Source organism: Pantherophis guttatus, chromosome 2, assembly GCF_059756535.1.
Source record: "Pantherophis guttatus breed Tessera chromosome 2, ASM5975653v1, whole genome shotgun sequence".
Taxonomy (NCBI): Eukaryota; Metazoa; Chordata; class Lepidosauria; order Squamata; family Colubridae; genus Pantherophis; species Pantherophis guttatus.
In genome coordinates, this window is record NC_142064.1 from 288,683,766 (window position 1) to 288,697,677 (window position 13,912).

Here is a 13,912-nt window from a genome sequence, read left to right on the forward strand (position 1 = left end):
CTTCCACAAAGAGGAGGGGGTCAATTTATTTTCCAAAGCATCAGAGGGCAGGACAAGAAAAAATGCATGTGAACTAATCAAGGAGAGAAGCAACCTGGAATTAACAAGAATCTTCCTTACAATGTGGACAATCAGCCAAAGATGTCTAGAAAGAGTGCAGAAAAGACTAACCAAGATGATTAGGGGACTGGAGGCTAAAACATATGATGAACAGTTGCAGAAACTGGGCATGGCTAATCTAGTGAAGAGAAGGACCAGGAGAGAATTTAGAATAACAGTTGGAAGGGACCGTGGAGATGGTCTAGTCCAACCCCCTGCTTATGCAGGAAACCCTATGCCATTTCAGACAAATGGTTATCCAATCTCTTCTTTAGAACTTCCAGTGTTGGAGCATTTACAGCTTTTGGAGGCGTGTTGTTCCATTGATTAATTGTTCTGTCAGGAAATTTATCCTTATTTCTCGGTTGCTTCTTTCCTTGATTAGTTTCCACCTATTGCTTCTTGTCCTACCCTCAGGTGCTTTGGAGAATAGGTTGGGCTCCTCTTCTTTGCGGCAGTCCCCGAGATACAAATACTGCTATCATGTCACTCCTAGTCCTTCTTTTCATTAAACTAGACATACCCAGTTCCTGCAATCATTCTTTATGTTTTAGCCTCCAGTCCCCTAATTATCTTGGTTGCTCTTCTCTGCACTTTTTCTAGAGTCTTAAGATCTTTTTTACATCCTAGAGACCAAAACTGGATGCGGTATTCCAGTAAATCCATGTATTTGCCATACACTAAATAAAACAAGCTGTATTTCCCAGACAGCCTCTGGTCCTTGTCTTCTGACCGCCCGTCTGTTTCTGACAGAACTTGGATCCTTTTGAGGCCTCTTCCAAACTCTGCCCAGCCTTCCGGGCAACTCTTCTGGAAGGAAGCGAGTTCAAATCCTCCAGAGAGATTATTCTCCATCTCCACAGATGGTTCCTTGACAGGAAAGAGAGGAAGATGGAGAAAGTGCTCCCTGTGGAGATTTTGAAGCCTTTGTTGGGCAGGGAGGCATTGAGAGGGGCCTTTCCTCCTACTCCCATGACCATCATCCCTGATCTTCCCTCAGATGCGCTCCTCTTTCCCGCGCTTTTCAGGGAATCCTGTAAATTTATGGAAAATCCACTAGAGGGCGCATTCTGCCAAGAGAAGGGAACTCCAGGCGCTTCCCCATTGGGCTACTAGAGGGCGAAAGACAGGGCTGCCTTTGTAGAGGAGGCTTGGAAGGAAATGGCGTCACACAACCTTGCCGCTCTAGGAGGCCGCACTTGCTTTCCTTAACCCCTGGGGCTCCGCAGGAGGTGGAGGACCTGTGGGAGAGTCTGGCCGGGGGAGATCCAGACGTGCCCCTGGTGAGTTGGGGGCTCCTATCGGGCAAAGGGAGGCGGAGGAGGGAGAGACCCTCGCCCGGCCCTCCTCCGGTTTCAACTCCGGGTCCCATGCTCCCCAGCCGCCCCGTGTCCAGGGAGAGCCCGAGTGGGGGGAGGGGAGGGTCGGCCTTGCAGAGACCCAGCAGGAGAGGAGAGAAGCCTGGCGAGGAGGCAGGATTCGCACCAGGCTCCCTGTCTCCGGAGGGGGAGAGAAGCGGGGCGGCCTCTCCAGCTGCCTCCTTCCAGGCCCTCTGCTGGGCTGAGTCTCTTGGGGCTCCGGGGAGGTTGTGTAAATGTTGTTCAGTGGCTGAATTCAATTTCTAATTCTTGGTATTTATTTTTCTTCCCATCTCAGATACAGAAACTGGAAGCCATTTGTGGTCTTTGCAAGGCAAACTTTTCTCTTGGGGGAAGAAGAAAAAGAGCGGAATCCCTTGCAGGGATCAGTCCTGCAGCCCCAGAAATGGTCCCGTGAAGGAAAAGGCATCTGGAGACCCACCAGAGTCCTTGGAGCCATTTGCAGTTGCTCTGCAGGACAGAGAAAGGATGGAGACACAACCTTTTGGAAAGGAGGGAAGCGGAAAAGGCCCTTCAGCTGCTCAGCCTGGGAAGCGGGGGAAGCTCTGGACAAGGACTGGGCAGGAGATCCTGGAGGAGGAAACCCTCCTCCCTTCACAAGTTCAGCCCTGGAACTTCACCCAATACTGGGAGGCTGAGGGTCCCCGAGGACTTTGCAGACGACTCCATGATTTTAGTAGGCGATGGCTGAGACCAGAAAAGCACACCAAAGCCCAGATGCTGGATCTAGTTATTCTGGAGCAGCTCCTGTTTCTTCTGCCCCCAGAGATGGAGGGCTGGGTGCGGGAGTGTGGAGCAGAGACCAGCTCCCAGGCGGTGGCCCTGGCGGAAGGCTTCCTCCTGAGCCAGGCAGAGGAGCAGAAGGAGCAGGTTGAGTTGCAGGTGAGACACTAGGGTGCCCAGAAGGGAATAAAGAATGTGTTTGAATGCTTCACCCCTCCTTCCCAAACTTCTCTGAAGTTCATAATATGTGACTATGTCCCATCAATTATTGTAGAATATTGTTCCATTGTTTTCTCACTCAACGTTACTGATGGATATTGGGGCTTTGAGGTTGAATTCCAAATATAAGAATGCACTTCATTCATGTGATGTATATTAATTCTGCTTCTTCCATCCTTCCTCCTATTTGAAGGGCTGTACTATGGAGATCAGAGATCCTGAGAGAAAGAAGAATCCATCAAATTCCCCTCAGGACCTATTTTTCAGGAGGATCCCTTGGGAAGATCAAAGTCAGGACACCTCGGGAGGTAATCGAACATTCTCTGATTTCCCAGAGAGATCCCATCTGTCTTACCTTATTCTCTTCTGTAGTATACCTTCTCTTATTTTGTTAAATATGCATTTTGAAATTATTTATTTCTTACAGAGAAACAAAGCATGAAGTTTTCAGGTTTTTACGATGGAGCACAAACTGTGATTGAACCTCCAAATCAAGTAAGAAAGAGAAACGTTATTAGATTTCCATTCTCCTTTCCTTCAGGAAGTGGTGTGCAGAGTGCTCTCTCCTTCTATTTCCCTCCCTTGTTTATACTGGATTCTTTTTATGTTCCTGTGCGACATGGACAGCATAGTTGCAGGTTCAAGTTGCTCTCAACCACCATAGCTTCCTCTGTAGACTGTTACTGGGACACAATGGTTTGTCATTTCTGTCCACAGATTCTGGTTAGGAAATGTTTTTTAAAGACCACTAGTTAACTGGTTCTGGTAGGTACTCCTGCAACTATGAGTTTACAAGAAGTAATTTTTTAAAAGTGCTTCAAGAGGTAGGAATAAACGTATCACAGTGGTAGTAACTGTAAGAGACCCATTCTTTTTGCAATTATTTGATTTCGAGTTGTGCAAGGCTAATGAAATTACTCACATTGCCACTTTACCATTTTTAAAAAGCTTTATTTATGACCAGTCATTCAAAAGATAAGCAAATTATATTAAAAAATAAAGCAGAATTTTAAAATCCAAAGAGAATGGCCACACAGAGCATGCAATCACAGTACTTTGGGCTACAAAATAATTTCCAATCCTCTGATTTGTGCCTGGATTAGGAGATCAAACATTCCCACTTTGCAAAGGTTTAGAAATGGCCTTCGCAGAGAATTTTCTCTTCTTTGGTTCTCCCATTCAGCCAATAGCTCAGACTACTACATCAATAAATGATAGGGTGATAGATAAATTGAACCAGAGATGGGATTACTGTACTGAAAGGCACTGAAAGTTCTGCAGAACAATCAGCTTGATAAAAGTTGCCCCAAATATTTCTTCAGTCAAACAAATTTGGAGAATTGTCCATTTTCTCACCTAAATTTAGGACTTGTGTGACACACAGCCATTTAAGTGGGTGCAAATCTTTGCTTTGGGAATTTGGGAACGATGGACCAGAATAACAGAATTGGTAGGGATCTTGGAGATCTAGTCCAACCATCTTCTCAGACAGGAAGCCCTATAATATTTCAGATAAATGGCTGTCCCATTTCTTCTTAAACTCCTCCAGTATGGGAGTATCCACAACTTCTGGAAGCAAGTCATTCCATTGATTAATTGTTCTCACTGTCAGTAAATTTCTCTTTAGTTGTAGATTAGTTCTCTCCTTGATTAGTTTCAATCCATTGCTTCTTGTCCCGCCTTCAGGTGCCTTGGAGAATAAGTTGGACTCCTCTTCTTTGTGGCAGCCCCTTAGATATTGCAAAACTGCTACCATCTCACCCCTAGTTCTTCTTTTCATTGAACTAGATATACCCAATTCCAGCAACCTTTTTTTATGTTTTAGCCTCCAGGACCTTAATCATTTTGGTTGCTCTTTCTAAAGTCTCAAGATGTTTTTTACATCGTAATAACCAATACTGGATGCCAAGTCCTGTCTTACCAAAGCATTATACACCATTGATTTTCATTTTGTTAGATGGGGCCCAATCTGTCGATTCTTCTATATTTCGAGCTCATCTTCTGGAGTATTGTTATTCCTGTCAATTTAGTCTTGTCTTCAAATTTGAGGACTTCCCCTTCTATTCTCTTATCTAAATCATTGATTAAGATGATCAGATACTGCAAATCTTCCTGTTCTGTTCTTTTTTCCGTGTTCAGGAGAGTCTTGTGTCCTTCGAGGAGGTGGCTGTGTATTTCTCTGAGGAGGAATGGTCTCAGCTGGATCCTGACCAAAAAGCCCTGCATTCGGAAGTCATGCTTGAAAACCATAGGAACGTGGTCTCTCTGGGTAAGAGTTTTCTAGTCCCCAATCAGAGAGTTCAAGAAGACAGATTATAGTTAGTTTTTTTATTTTAAAAAATCACTAATCCAATATTATTTCCTTGGAGGGAGAAGGAAACGATCTGGCCTTCTCGTACTCCAAGGAAGGAAAGAGGTCAATGTCTCTTTGTTTAAATTCTTTCTTTGAATGAGGTGTGCCCTTATGTGTCCTCTGGAGGTCAACTGAGAGGAATGTGTTGTCATTTGTCCTCTGAAACCTCCCAAAATTGTGTGAGAACAGAACATTCATGGTCAGGCCAATGTGACTCAGTGTATCCTAGGACATAGGTAATCCCAGAGTGATGACAGTTCACTTAGCGACCATTTGAAGTTATGATTTAGCTCCCCTCAATACTTTAGACCCAGTCCTAAAATTACGAATGTTGCACCACTACGGCCATCCACAGTTACGAATGACAATAGAGGCACTGCAACATTCGCCCTACTTATTCCCCCACCCTACTCTGTGACGATGTAGCGAGCCATCGGTTCCTTTGCCTGCTTTGGTACATTTTCAAAAAACATAGGGCTAAAGCGATGAGAAATCTTGCACTACTGATCTTGTGTGATCTCGTACTATAGTACATTAGGCCTCTGTTCTCTGCTAACTGAGGCCTGCACAAGATCCGGGGCAAAAGGCTTTGCAAACAGAGGGATGAACTCTTCGTTTTCAAAGACTTTACCCCCGATCACCATCACATGGATTTGTAACTGACAAACCAATCACACTCAACATGTAGTTCTCAATGGAACTGCATCTACATGGAGGGAAGTATGCAGTGGGATAGCCCAAGTCTCTCTCTTAGGCCCAGTACTCTTCAACATCTTCATCAGAGGTAGTATTTAGCCGGTTTGCACTGTTCGCTAGTACTGGTGGTGGCCATTTCCTGGAGGTCAGAGAACTGGTAGCGATGGCTGACTGGCCACACCCCCGTACCGGTCCCCCTGTCGCCGGTTGCTCACCCCGCCCGATGCTTGCGCCGCCTCACCTGCGCAACTCTGGCGGCTTCGGGAGACTCTAGCTTGGGGGGGGGGGGCAGCCTGGCAAGCTTTTCAGCCCGTCTGCTGAGAGGAGCAGCTGACCCAGGTGAGCGGTGTCCACCGGGGAGGGGTGGTAGGGAATGCGGCCGCCAGGCCAACCACGATTCCCATCGGCCTCGGCAGGGGAGCGCAGAGTGCTGGGGCCGTTGCTGAGGAGGCGACTGGGGGGGGCTTCCTCCTCCTCTGGGCACAGAGTGGCTTTTGCAGCCAGGCGGTCTCAGGGGTTGCAGGGCGTCCCGGAATGCCTTCCCACGCCTGCTGGCAGCGCTTCATGCTCCTGCGAAGCTTGCTGAGCTGACCCCCCTTTTCACCGGGCTAGAATCTCCCGAAGCTGCCGGCGTTGCAGCCCCCCCCCCGCCCCTGCTTGGAGCTCCGGGCGGCAGCCGGAGCTCTCAGCACTTTTTCCAGTGGCAGGAAAACATTATGAGGGGGAATCCTCACTCACCTTTCAACCTCTGGAGCTCAAAGAGGCAGTCGGGCGGTGGTGAATCAAAGCGTCAGGCAAAAGGTGAGCGAGGATTCCCCCTCAGAACTTTTTTCTGCTACTGGAAAAAGTGCTGGGAGCTCGCTGCCACTGCTCCCGCCATGACTCAGAGTGTTCCAATATTTCAGAGGCTACCATTAAGAAGAAGAGGGAATCAAGCTATTCTCCAAAGCACTTGAGGGTAGGAGAAGAAGCAATGGGTAGAAACTAATCAAGGAGAGAAGAATCGCCCAAAGAGATGGCTGCGCACATGGATGCTGCGGCTGGGCGCTCTTTCTTTCAGTGTATGATGTGGATGATTCTGTGTGTGTTCTGGATTTTTGAAGTTTTTAAGAAGAGATTGGATAACCATTTGTCTGAAATCGTATAGGGTTTCCTGCCTAAGCATGCGGTTAGAATAGAAGACCTCCAAGGTCCCTTCTAACTCTGTTATTCTATTCTATTTTATGTTGTGCAGTCCTCAGTTCGTAGAAAACTCAGGCCTAAAGTACTATAGTGTGAATGAGAGCTTGCAGTACTGAACCTGCGTGATCTGGCACTAAGGTAGTTTAGGCCTCTGTTCTCTGCTAACTGAGGCCTGTACCTTTTCTGGCCTAGGCGTTACCAAACCACGAAGCAGACTCCTTATCCCAACAAAAAACCCTTTTTATTAAGTTACTGTGAATTTCTCTCATTCACACTCAACAAAGTCTTTCAAGGGAGAATTTACAGTAACAGACCTTATCTGGCTTGGAGAGATGTCAGGCCAATATCTTCAAAACCGGGCAAGGAGTTTCTGAGAGTCACAAACCAATTAGGGGAACTACTGCATTTTTTGGAGTATAAGACTCACTTTTTCCCCCCTAAAAGAGGATGAAAATTTGGGTGCGTCTTATACACCGAATGTAGTCCCGCCCACCTTCCGGCCCCCCAGAAAATGAGGTGCACGGAGGCGGCAATAGGCTATGGCAATCCCTGCAGCTTGAAACAGGTGAGGCCGATCCAACCAACAATCAGTTGCTTGTGCTAATCAGGCTGTGATGAAAATGAAAATGAAACAGGCTGTTTGCTACAAAGAGGCAAATTGCTGGGAGGCAGAGGTAGATTTTTCTTTTCTTGTTTTCCTCCCCAAAAAAGGTAGGCGTGTCTTATTGTCCGGAGCATCTTATACTCCGAAAAATACGGTAACTGTCTCCTGCAAACTCCACTCCCCTTTTGCTCCTCTTTTATTCCCTCTAGAAGGGGCTAGTCAACGTCCACCTGTGGCCTTACTCCGAAGTCAACCCTTGTTCTTTAGCTGTTCCCTTTGTCTGGCAACTCTGCACATGCGCACAGTGGGAACAGGCTCCAGCTGTTCATCTGGCTAACTGATGTCTGACTCTGAAGGCAGCTAATAACTGGCATTCAGCCCTGGCCCCCTCTCTGCCTCCGACGCAGAGCCTTCATCAGAGCCTTTCCTAGAATCCAGGACTGGTCCATGTTCCTCCCCAACCTCCTCACTGTACGAATCTGCTGTCAGCTCCACTTGCCACTGGCGGGCCTCAACAGGACCAGATCTGGCCAAAGAACCCTTGTAAGCCAATGAGACTTTTGAGCAGTGAAATAGCCTTTCTTGAGCCTCCCAGCCTTTCCAGTCTTGGCGCAAAGAGCGTTTACAAGCCAAGGTTATTCCTTAACTCAAAACTGACTTTGAGTGGGATTTGCATATATATAGATAGATAATTGTAAAGAAAGATACTTTCTAGATATTTTCAAAGCTTTCATGACTCATGAATATAGAAATCATCATGTCTATATCACACCACTGTAAGCATGCAAAATACAACATAATGGAATTTTGGAAACATTCAGGAGAATATTCGCTGACTTTCTACAGTTTGATGTTTTTCTCTAACTGTGTTATCATTTTCATTTCTCTTTTCCTTTGAAGGTAATAATGGGCAGGAGGATCAAGATTCCTGTGAACTGTTCCAAGTGACCAATGCTAAAGATGAAACAGAGAAGTTTGGATTTCGAATGGAATTCGAAAGCCATGAGAGAAGCCAGTCAAATAATTGGAATCAGGATAGCTCATATTCCACTGATGCTCCAATTCAAGACTTTCTTGACCAACAAGAGAAAATAAGGAAAAAATATATTGGGAAAAGTGTAAACGAAGACTATTTAACCCAAAACAAAGGAAAAGATGCTATAAGATACAATGGACAAAATTACAATGGGACATTCATTTATTCTCTTGGAAATAACTTCTTTACATCTGAAAAAGTGATTCACACAAAAAAGAAACCTTATGAATGTTTGGAATCTGGAAAACATTTTGGAACAAGCTGGCAACTTACTTCCCACGAAAGGATTCACACCGGGGAGAAACTGTGTTCAGAATCCCCTTTAGCTCATGCAGCCCAATCCCTCCAAGCAGCAGGAGAGAAACCCTATAAATGCATGGAGTGTGGAAAGACCTTTGCTCAACGCAGGTATCTTGCTTCCCATAAGATTATTCACTCAGAAGAGAAACCATTTAAATGCATGGAGTGTGGAAAGAGCTTTGCTCAAAGAGGTAATCTTGCTTACCATAAGATGATCCACTCAGAAGAGAAACCATTTAAATGCATGGAGTGTGGAAAGACCTTTGCTCATAGAAGTACACTTAATTCCCATAAAATGATCCACACAGGGGAGAAGCCATTTAAATGCATGGAGTGTGGAAAGACCTTTGCTAAAAGATGTAATCTTTCTTACCATAAGATGATCCACTCTGAAGAGAAACCATTTAAATGCATGGAGTGTGGAAAGACCTTTGCTCATAGAAGTACACTTAATTCCCATAAGATGATCCACACAGGGGAGAAGCCATACAAATGCATGGAGTGTGGAAAGACCTTTTCTCGAAGAAGTAGTCTTATTTCCCATAATATGATCCACACAGGGGAGAAGCCCTATAAATGCATGGAGTGTGGAAAGATGTTTACTCAGAGTAGTACTCTTACTTCTCATAAGATGATCCACACAGGGAAGAAACCATTTAAATGCATGGAGTGCGGAAACAGGTTTGCTCAGAGCGGTGGACTAGCTAACCACAGAAAGATCCACACAGGGGAAAAGCCATTTAAATGCATGCAGCGTGGAAAGACTTGCTCAATGCCACTATCTTGCTTCCCATGAAATGATCCACACAAGAGAAGCCGTATAAATGCATGGAGTGTGGAAAGATGGAAGCCATAGACCTGAGCGAATCTGTGGAGTGGAAATATCAGAGCGTGCTCCGCAACCAGATCTTGGAGCGGCTGCCTGAGAAATTCAACAAGCTGAACTTGGGCACCCTGGGTCATTCACACCAGGCGGAAGACCCATAAGGAGCCAACTTTGACAATATTCCAAGTGCGGTCTTGCAAGGCATTGTAAAGCTGTATTAACACTTCATGTGGTCTTGATTCTATCCCTCTTAATGCAAGCTATGATTGAGTTGGGTTTTTTGGCAACTGCTGACTCGTGTTTAAGTGATTGTCCATTAGGCCTCCAAGATCCCCATTGCACTTTCTACTGTTGAGCCAGGTATCACCTATTTTATGCCTATGTATTTAGTTTTTTTTTCCTAAATAAAGAACCTTACATTTCTCAAATATTGTTTTTCATTTTCTTAGATGGGGTCCAATCTATTGATCCTTCTGTATCTTGAGCCTATCTTCTGGAGTATTGGTATTCTTGTCAGTTTGGTCTTGTCTGCAAATTTAATGAGTTCCTGTTTTATTCCCTTGCCTAAATCATTGATGAAGTTGAACAGATCTTGCAAATCATCCTGTTCTCTTCTTTTTTCCGTGTTCAAGAGTTCCCCTTGTTGAAATGTGCCCACCAGGCTTCTGTGCATTCCATCAGCCGAGGGCTCAGGGTAGACTTTCGAGCCGCTACCCTCCGCCGCAGGCAGATGGAACCGACTAGCTGATTCCGTCCCAGGTGCCTGATGCATCTGGATAGGTTCCTGACGGAGCTTGGGCCATTCCCTGAGGCTCTGGCTCACGACTCAACTGAAGAACTGGTGGCCGCCTCGGATAGGGCAGCCACTGGAGCTTTAGACCACGTCATGCCTTTGCAGCCTCTGACCTGGTGCCGATCCCAATTGGCTCCCTGGTTTTCCAAGGAGCTGAGAGATTAAGCGCCGGAAAAGACGCCTGGAGAGCGATTGGAGGGCCAGCTGTTCCGAATCTGACCGAACACTGGTGAGGTCTCATATTAAGATCTACCTAGTGGCGATAAGAGCAGCAAAATCTAATTATTTTTCCACTCTTGTTGCGTCTGCAGATAACCGCCCAGCCGCCCTGTTTAGGGTGACCCACTCCCTATTTCATTTGGGAGTGCGGGAAGACCCTTTGCAGGGTAGGGCTGATGATTTTGTGCAATACCTGCATGATAAAATCGCTCACATTTGGGAAGGCTTGGACTCCGATTGGGTAGGTTCAGATGAGGTGATGGAGGTGGGTCCTGAGTGTGTTATCTGGAAGGAGTTTGACCATGTGACTCCCGAGGACATGGACAGGGTTCTGGGTAGCCTTAGCGCTGCCACATGTTTATTGGATCCGTGTCCCTCTTGGTTGGTGCTGGCCTCGCGGGCTGTCAAACGAGGCTGGCTCCACGAGATTATTAATACTTCTTTGAGTGAGGGTTTCTTCCCCTCCGCCTTGAAAGAGGCGTGGTGAGGCCCCTCCTCAAGAAGCCTTCCCTGGACCCGGCTGTATTAGCGAACTACCATCTAGTCTCCAATCTTCGCTTTGTGGCAAAGGTTGTTGAGAGTGTGGTGGTGTGACAACTTCCCCAGTACATAGATGAAGCAGTCTATCTAGATCCGTACCAGTCGGGCTTCAGGCCGGGTTACAGCACGGAAACGGCATTAGTTGCATTGGTTGATGATCTCTGGAGGGCTCGGGACAGGGGTTGTTCCTCTCTCCTGGTCCTATTAGATCTCTCATGGCTTTTGATACCATCGACCATGGTATCGTGCTGTGCCAGTTGGAGGGGTTAGGAGTGGGGGGCACCGTGTTGAGGTGGTTCTCCTTCCTCTCTGACTGTACATAGTCTGTGTTGGCAGGGGGACAGAGGTCGACCTCGAGGCACCCTGTTTGTGGGGCGCCGCAAGGGTCAGTCCTCTCACCCCTCCTGTTTAACACTTATGTGAAACCACTGGGTGAGATCATCTGTGGTTTTGGGACAAAGTTCCATCAGTACGCTGATGATACTCAGCTGTACATTTCCACCCCGGACCACCCCAATGATGCCCTTGACGCAATGTCCCGGTGCCTGGAGGCCGTGCGGATCTGGATGAGGAGAATGTTTTATTGTGGCTGTGCACCGCCCTGAGTCCCTCGGGAGAAGGGCGGTATAAAAATTTAAATAATAAATAAATAAATAATTGTGTCCTTCTAGGACATTGACATGACATTGGCATCCTTCAGTCTCAAAACCTCAGTGCCTTCCGTCGCGCCCTTAAAACCCATTTATTTAAACAAGCCGGGCTGGCTTAAGATGAAATTTTTAACTGTTTTTAAATGTTTTAAACGTTTTTAATTGGTAAATGAGTTTTAATTGGGCCAAATTTATATATCTTTTAATTGTTTTTAATATTTGTTCTGCATGTTTTTTTAATCTGGCTGTACACCGCCCTGAGTCCTTAGGGAGAAGGGCGGTATAGAAATCCAATATAAAATAAAATAAAATAAAATAAAAGACTATGCTATTTAGGACCTCTGGAAAGAGGTCCTAAAACAGCATCTAGTGTGACTAAAAAGGCCAAGTCGAGAGTGGCAATCCCTTCCACACTGAGGACAGATACATTCTGTCCCCTGCCCAGCCCCCAGATTTTCCTGGTTCTGAGACTGTCTCTTTGCCTCAGCCTACTGAACAAGTGTCTCCTCTAATTGGAGAAGGCCATGCTGCGTCTTTAGCCTCCAAGCTGAACAGTTGGAGGTCAAGGTTTCCCAGTTGTTAATGTCCATTCCCAGGGCCTTTAGGTCCCTCTTGCAGATATCCTTATATCACAGCTGTGGTCCTTTGAGGAGGTGGCTGTGTATTTCTCTGAGGAGGAATTCTCTAAGCTGGATCCTGACGAAAAAGCGCTGCATTCGGAAGTCATGCTTGAAAACTATAGGAATGTGGTCTCTCTGGGTAAGAATGTTTTCTTATCCTGAATCCGAGAGTTCAAGAAGACAGATTATAATTTTTTTTTAATTAAAAAATCAATAATCAGATATCATCTCCTGGGAGGGAGAAAGAAAGGATCAGGCCGTCTTGTACTCCAAGGAAGGAAAGAGGTCAATGTCTCTTTGCTTAGATTCTTTCTGTGCCATTTCTTATCTGTATTTTTCCATTTAGAGTAGAATAAAAATAGAATAAAAATAAAAAGAGCCTTGGTAGTACAGTGGTTTAATGCACCCTGTTATTAACACAGCTGCCTGCAATTTCTGCAGGTTCAAATCTTACCAGGCTCAAGGTTGACTCAGCCTTCCATCCTTTCTAAGGTGGGTTAAATGAGGACCCAGGGCAATAAGCTGACTTTGTATAAAATATACAAAAGTATGAAGGCTATTGCTTAATGCATTGTAAGCCGCCCTGAGTCTCCGGAGAAGGGCGGCATATAAATCAAATTAAAAAAAAAAATAGAATAAGAGTTGGAAGGGATCTTGAAAGACTCCTAGTCCAATCCTACACCACCTCAAATAAATGGTTATCTAACATCTCCTTAAAAATTTCCACTGTTGGAGCATTCAGAGCTTCTGGAGGCAAGTTGTTCCACTGATTGTTCTGAGGAAATTTCTCCTTAGTTCTAAGTTGCTTCTCTTCTTGATTAGTTTCCCCCCATTGCTTCTTGTTCTACTCTCAGGTGCTTTGAAGAATAGTTTCACTCCCTATTCTTTGTGGCAATGCCTGAGATATTGGAACACTGCTATCAGGTCTCCCCCTAGTCCTTTTCATTAAACTAGACATACACAGTTCCTGCAACCATTGTTCGTATGTTTTAGCCTCCAGTCCCCTAATCATCTTTGTTGCTCTTCTCTGCATTCTTTCTAGAGTCTCAACATTTTTTTTACATCGTGACGACCCAAACTGAATGCACTATTCCAAGTGTGCCCTAACCAAGGCATTATAAAGTGGTCTTAACACTTCATGTGATATTGATTCTATCCCTCTGTTTATTTAGCCTAGAATTGTGTTGGCTTTTTTGGCAGCTGCTGCACACTGCTGGCTCATATTTAAATGGTTGTCTACTAGGACTCCAAGATCCCTCTCACAGTTACTATTGAGAAAGGTACCACATATACTGTACCTGTGCATTTTGTTTTTCTTGCCTAAATATAGAGCCTTACTTTTTTCAGCATTGAATTTCATTTTGTTAGATAACGCCCAATATTCAAGTCTGTCAAGATCCTTCTGTATCTTAAGCTTATCTTCTGAAGTGTTGGCTATTCCTGCCAGTTTGGTGTCATCTGCAAACTTGATGAGTTCCCCATCTATCTCCTCGTCCAAGTCATTGATGAAGATGTTGAAGAGTCCTGGGCCTAAAACAGAGCCTTGGGCTACCCCACTGCATACTTTCCTCCATGTAGCTACAGTTCCATTGAGGACTACACGTTGAGTGCGGTTGGTCAGCCACTTATGTATCCATCTGGTGGTGATGCTGTCTAACCCACATTTTTCTACT

General features: G+C 45.5%; 1 protein-coding gene across 1 annotated transcript; it reads left to right on the top strand.

Moving 5' to 3' along the window:
* The first annotated feature begins 225 nt into the window (after window positions 1-225).
* On the top strand, window positions 226-9,845 carry LOC132710725 (uncharacterized). The gene is made up of 6 exons (XM_060687720.2): window positions 226-1,382; window positions 1,756-2,360; window positions 2,614-2,728; window positions 2,848-2,915; window positions 4,560-4,689; window positions 8,156-9,845. Exons 2-6 carry the CDS (start codon window positions 1,947-1,949, stop codon window positions 9,385-9,387), a joined length of 1,959 nt encoding a protein of 652 aa, XP_060543703.2. The 5' UTR covers window positions 226-1,382; window positions 1,756-1,946; the 3' UTR covers window positions 9,388-9,845.
* The last annotated feature ends 4,067 nt before the right edge of the window (window positions 9,846-13,912 follow it).

Excerpts from the sequence above, each read along its gene's own strand:
- LOC132710725 (XM_060687720.2), top strand. The coding sequence starts at position 1,947 with ATGGAGACACAACCTTTTGGAAAGGAGGGAAGCGGAAAAGGCCCTTCA. Across the intron at positions 2,916-4,559 it reads TGATTGAACCTCCAAATCAA|GAGAGTCTTGTGTCCTTCGA; the intron begins GTAAGAAAGAGA and ends TTCCGTGTTCAG. Across the intron at positions 4,690-8,155 it reads TAGGAACGTGGTCTCTCTGG|GTAATAATGGGCAGGAGGAT; the intron begins GTAAGAGTTTTC and ends TTTCCTTTGAAG.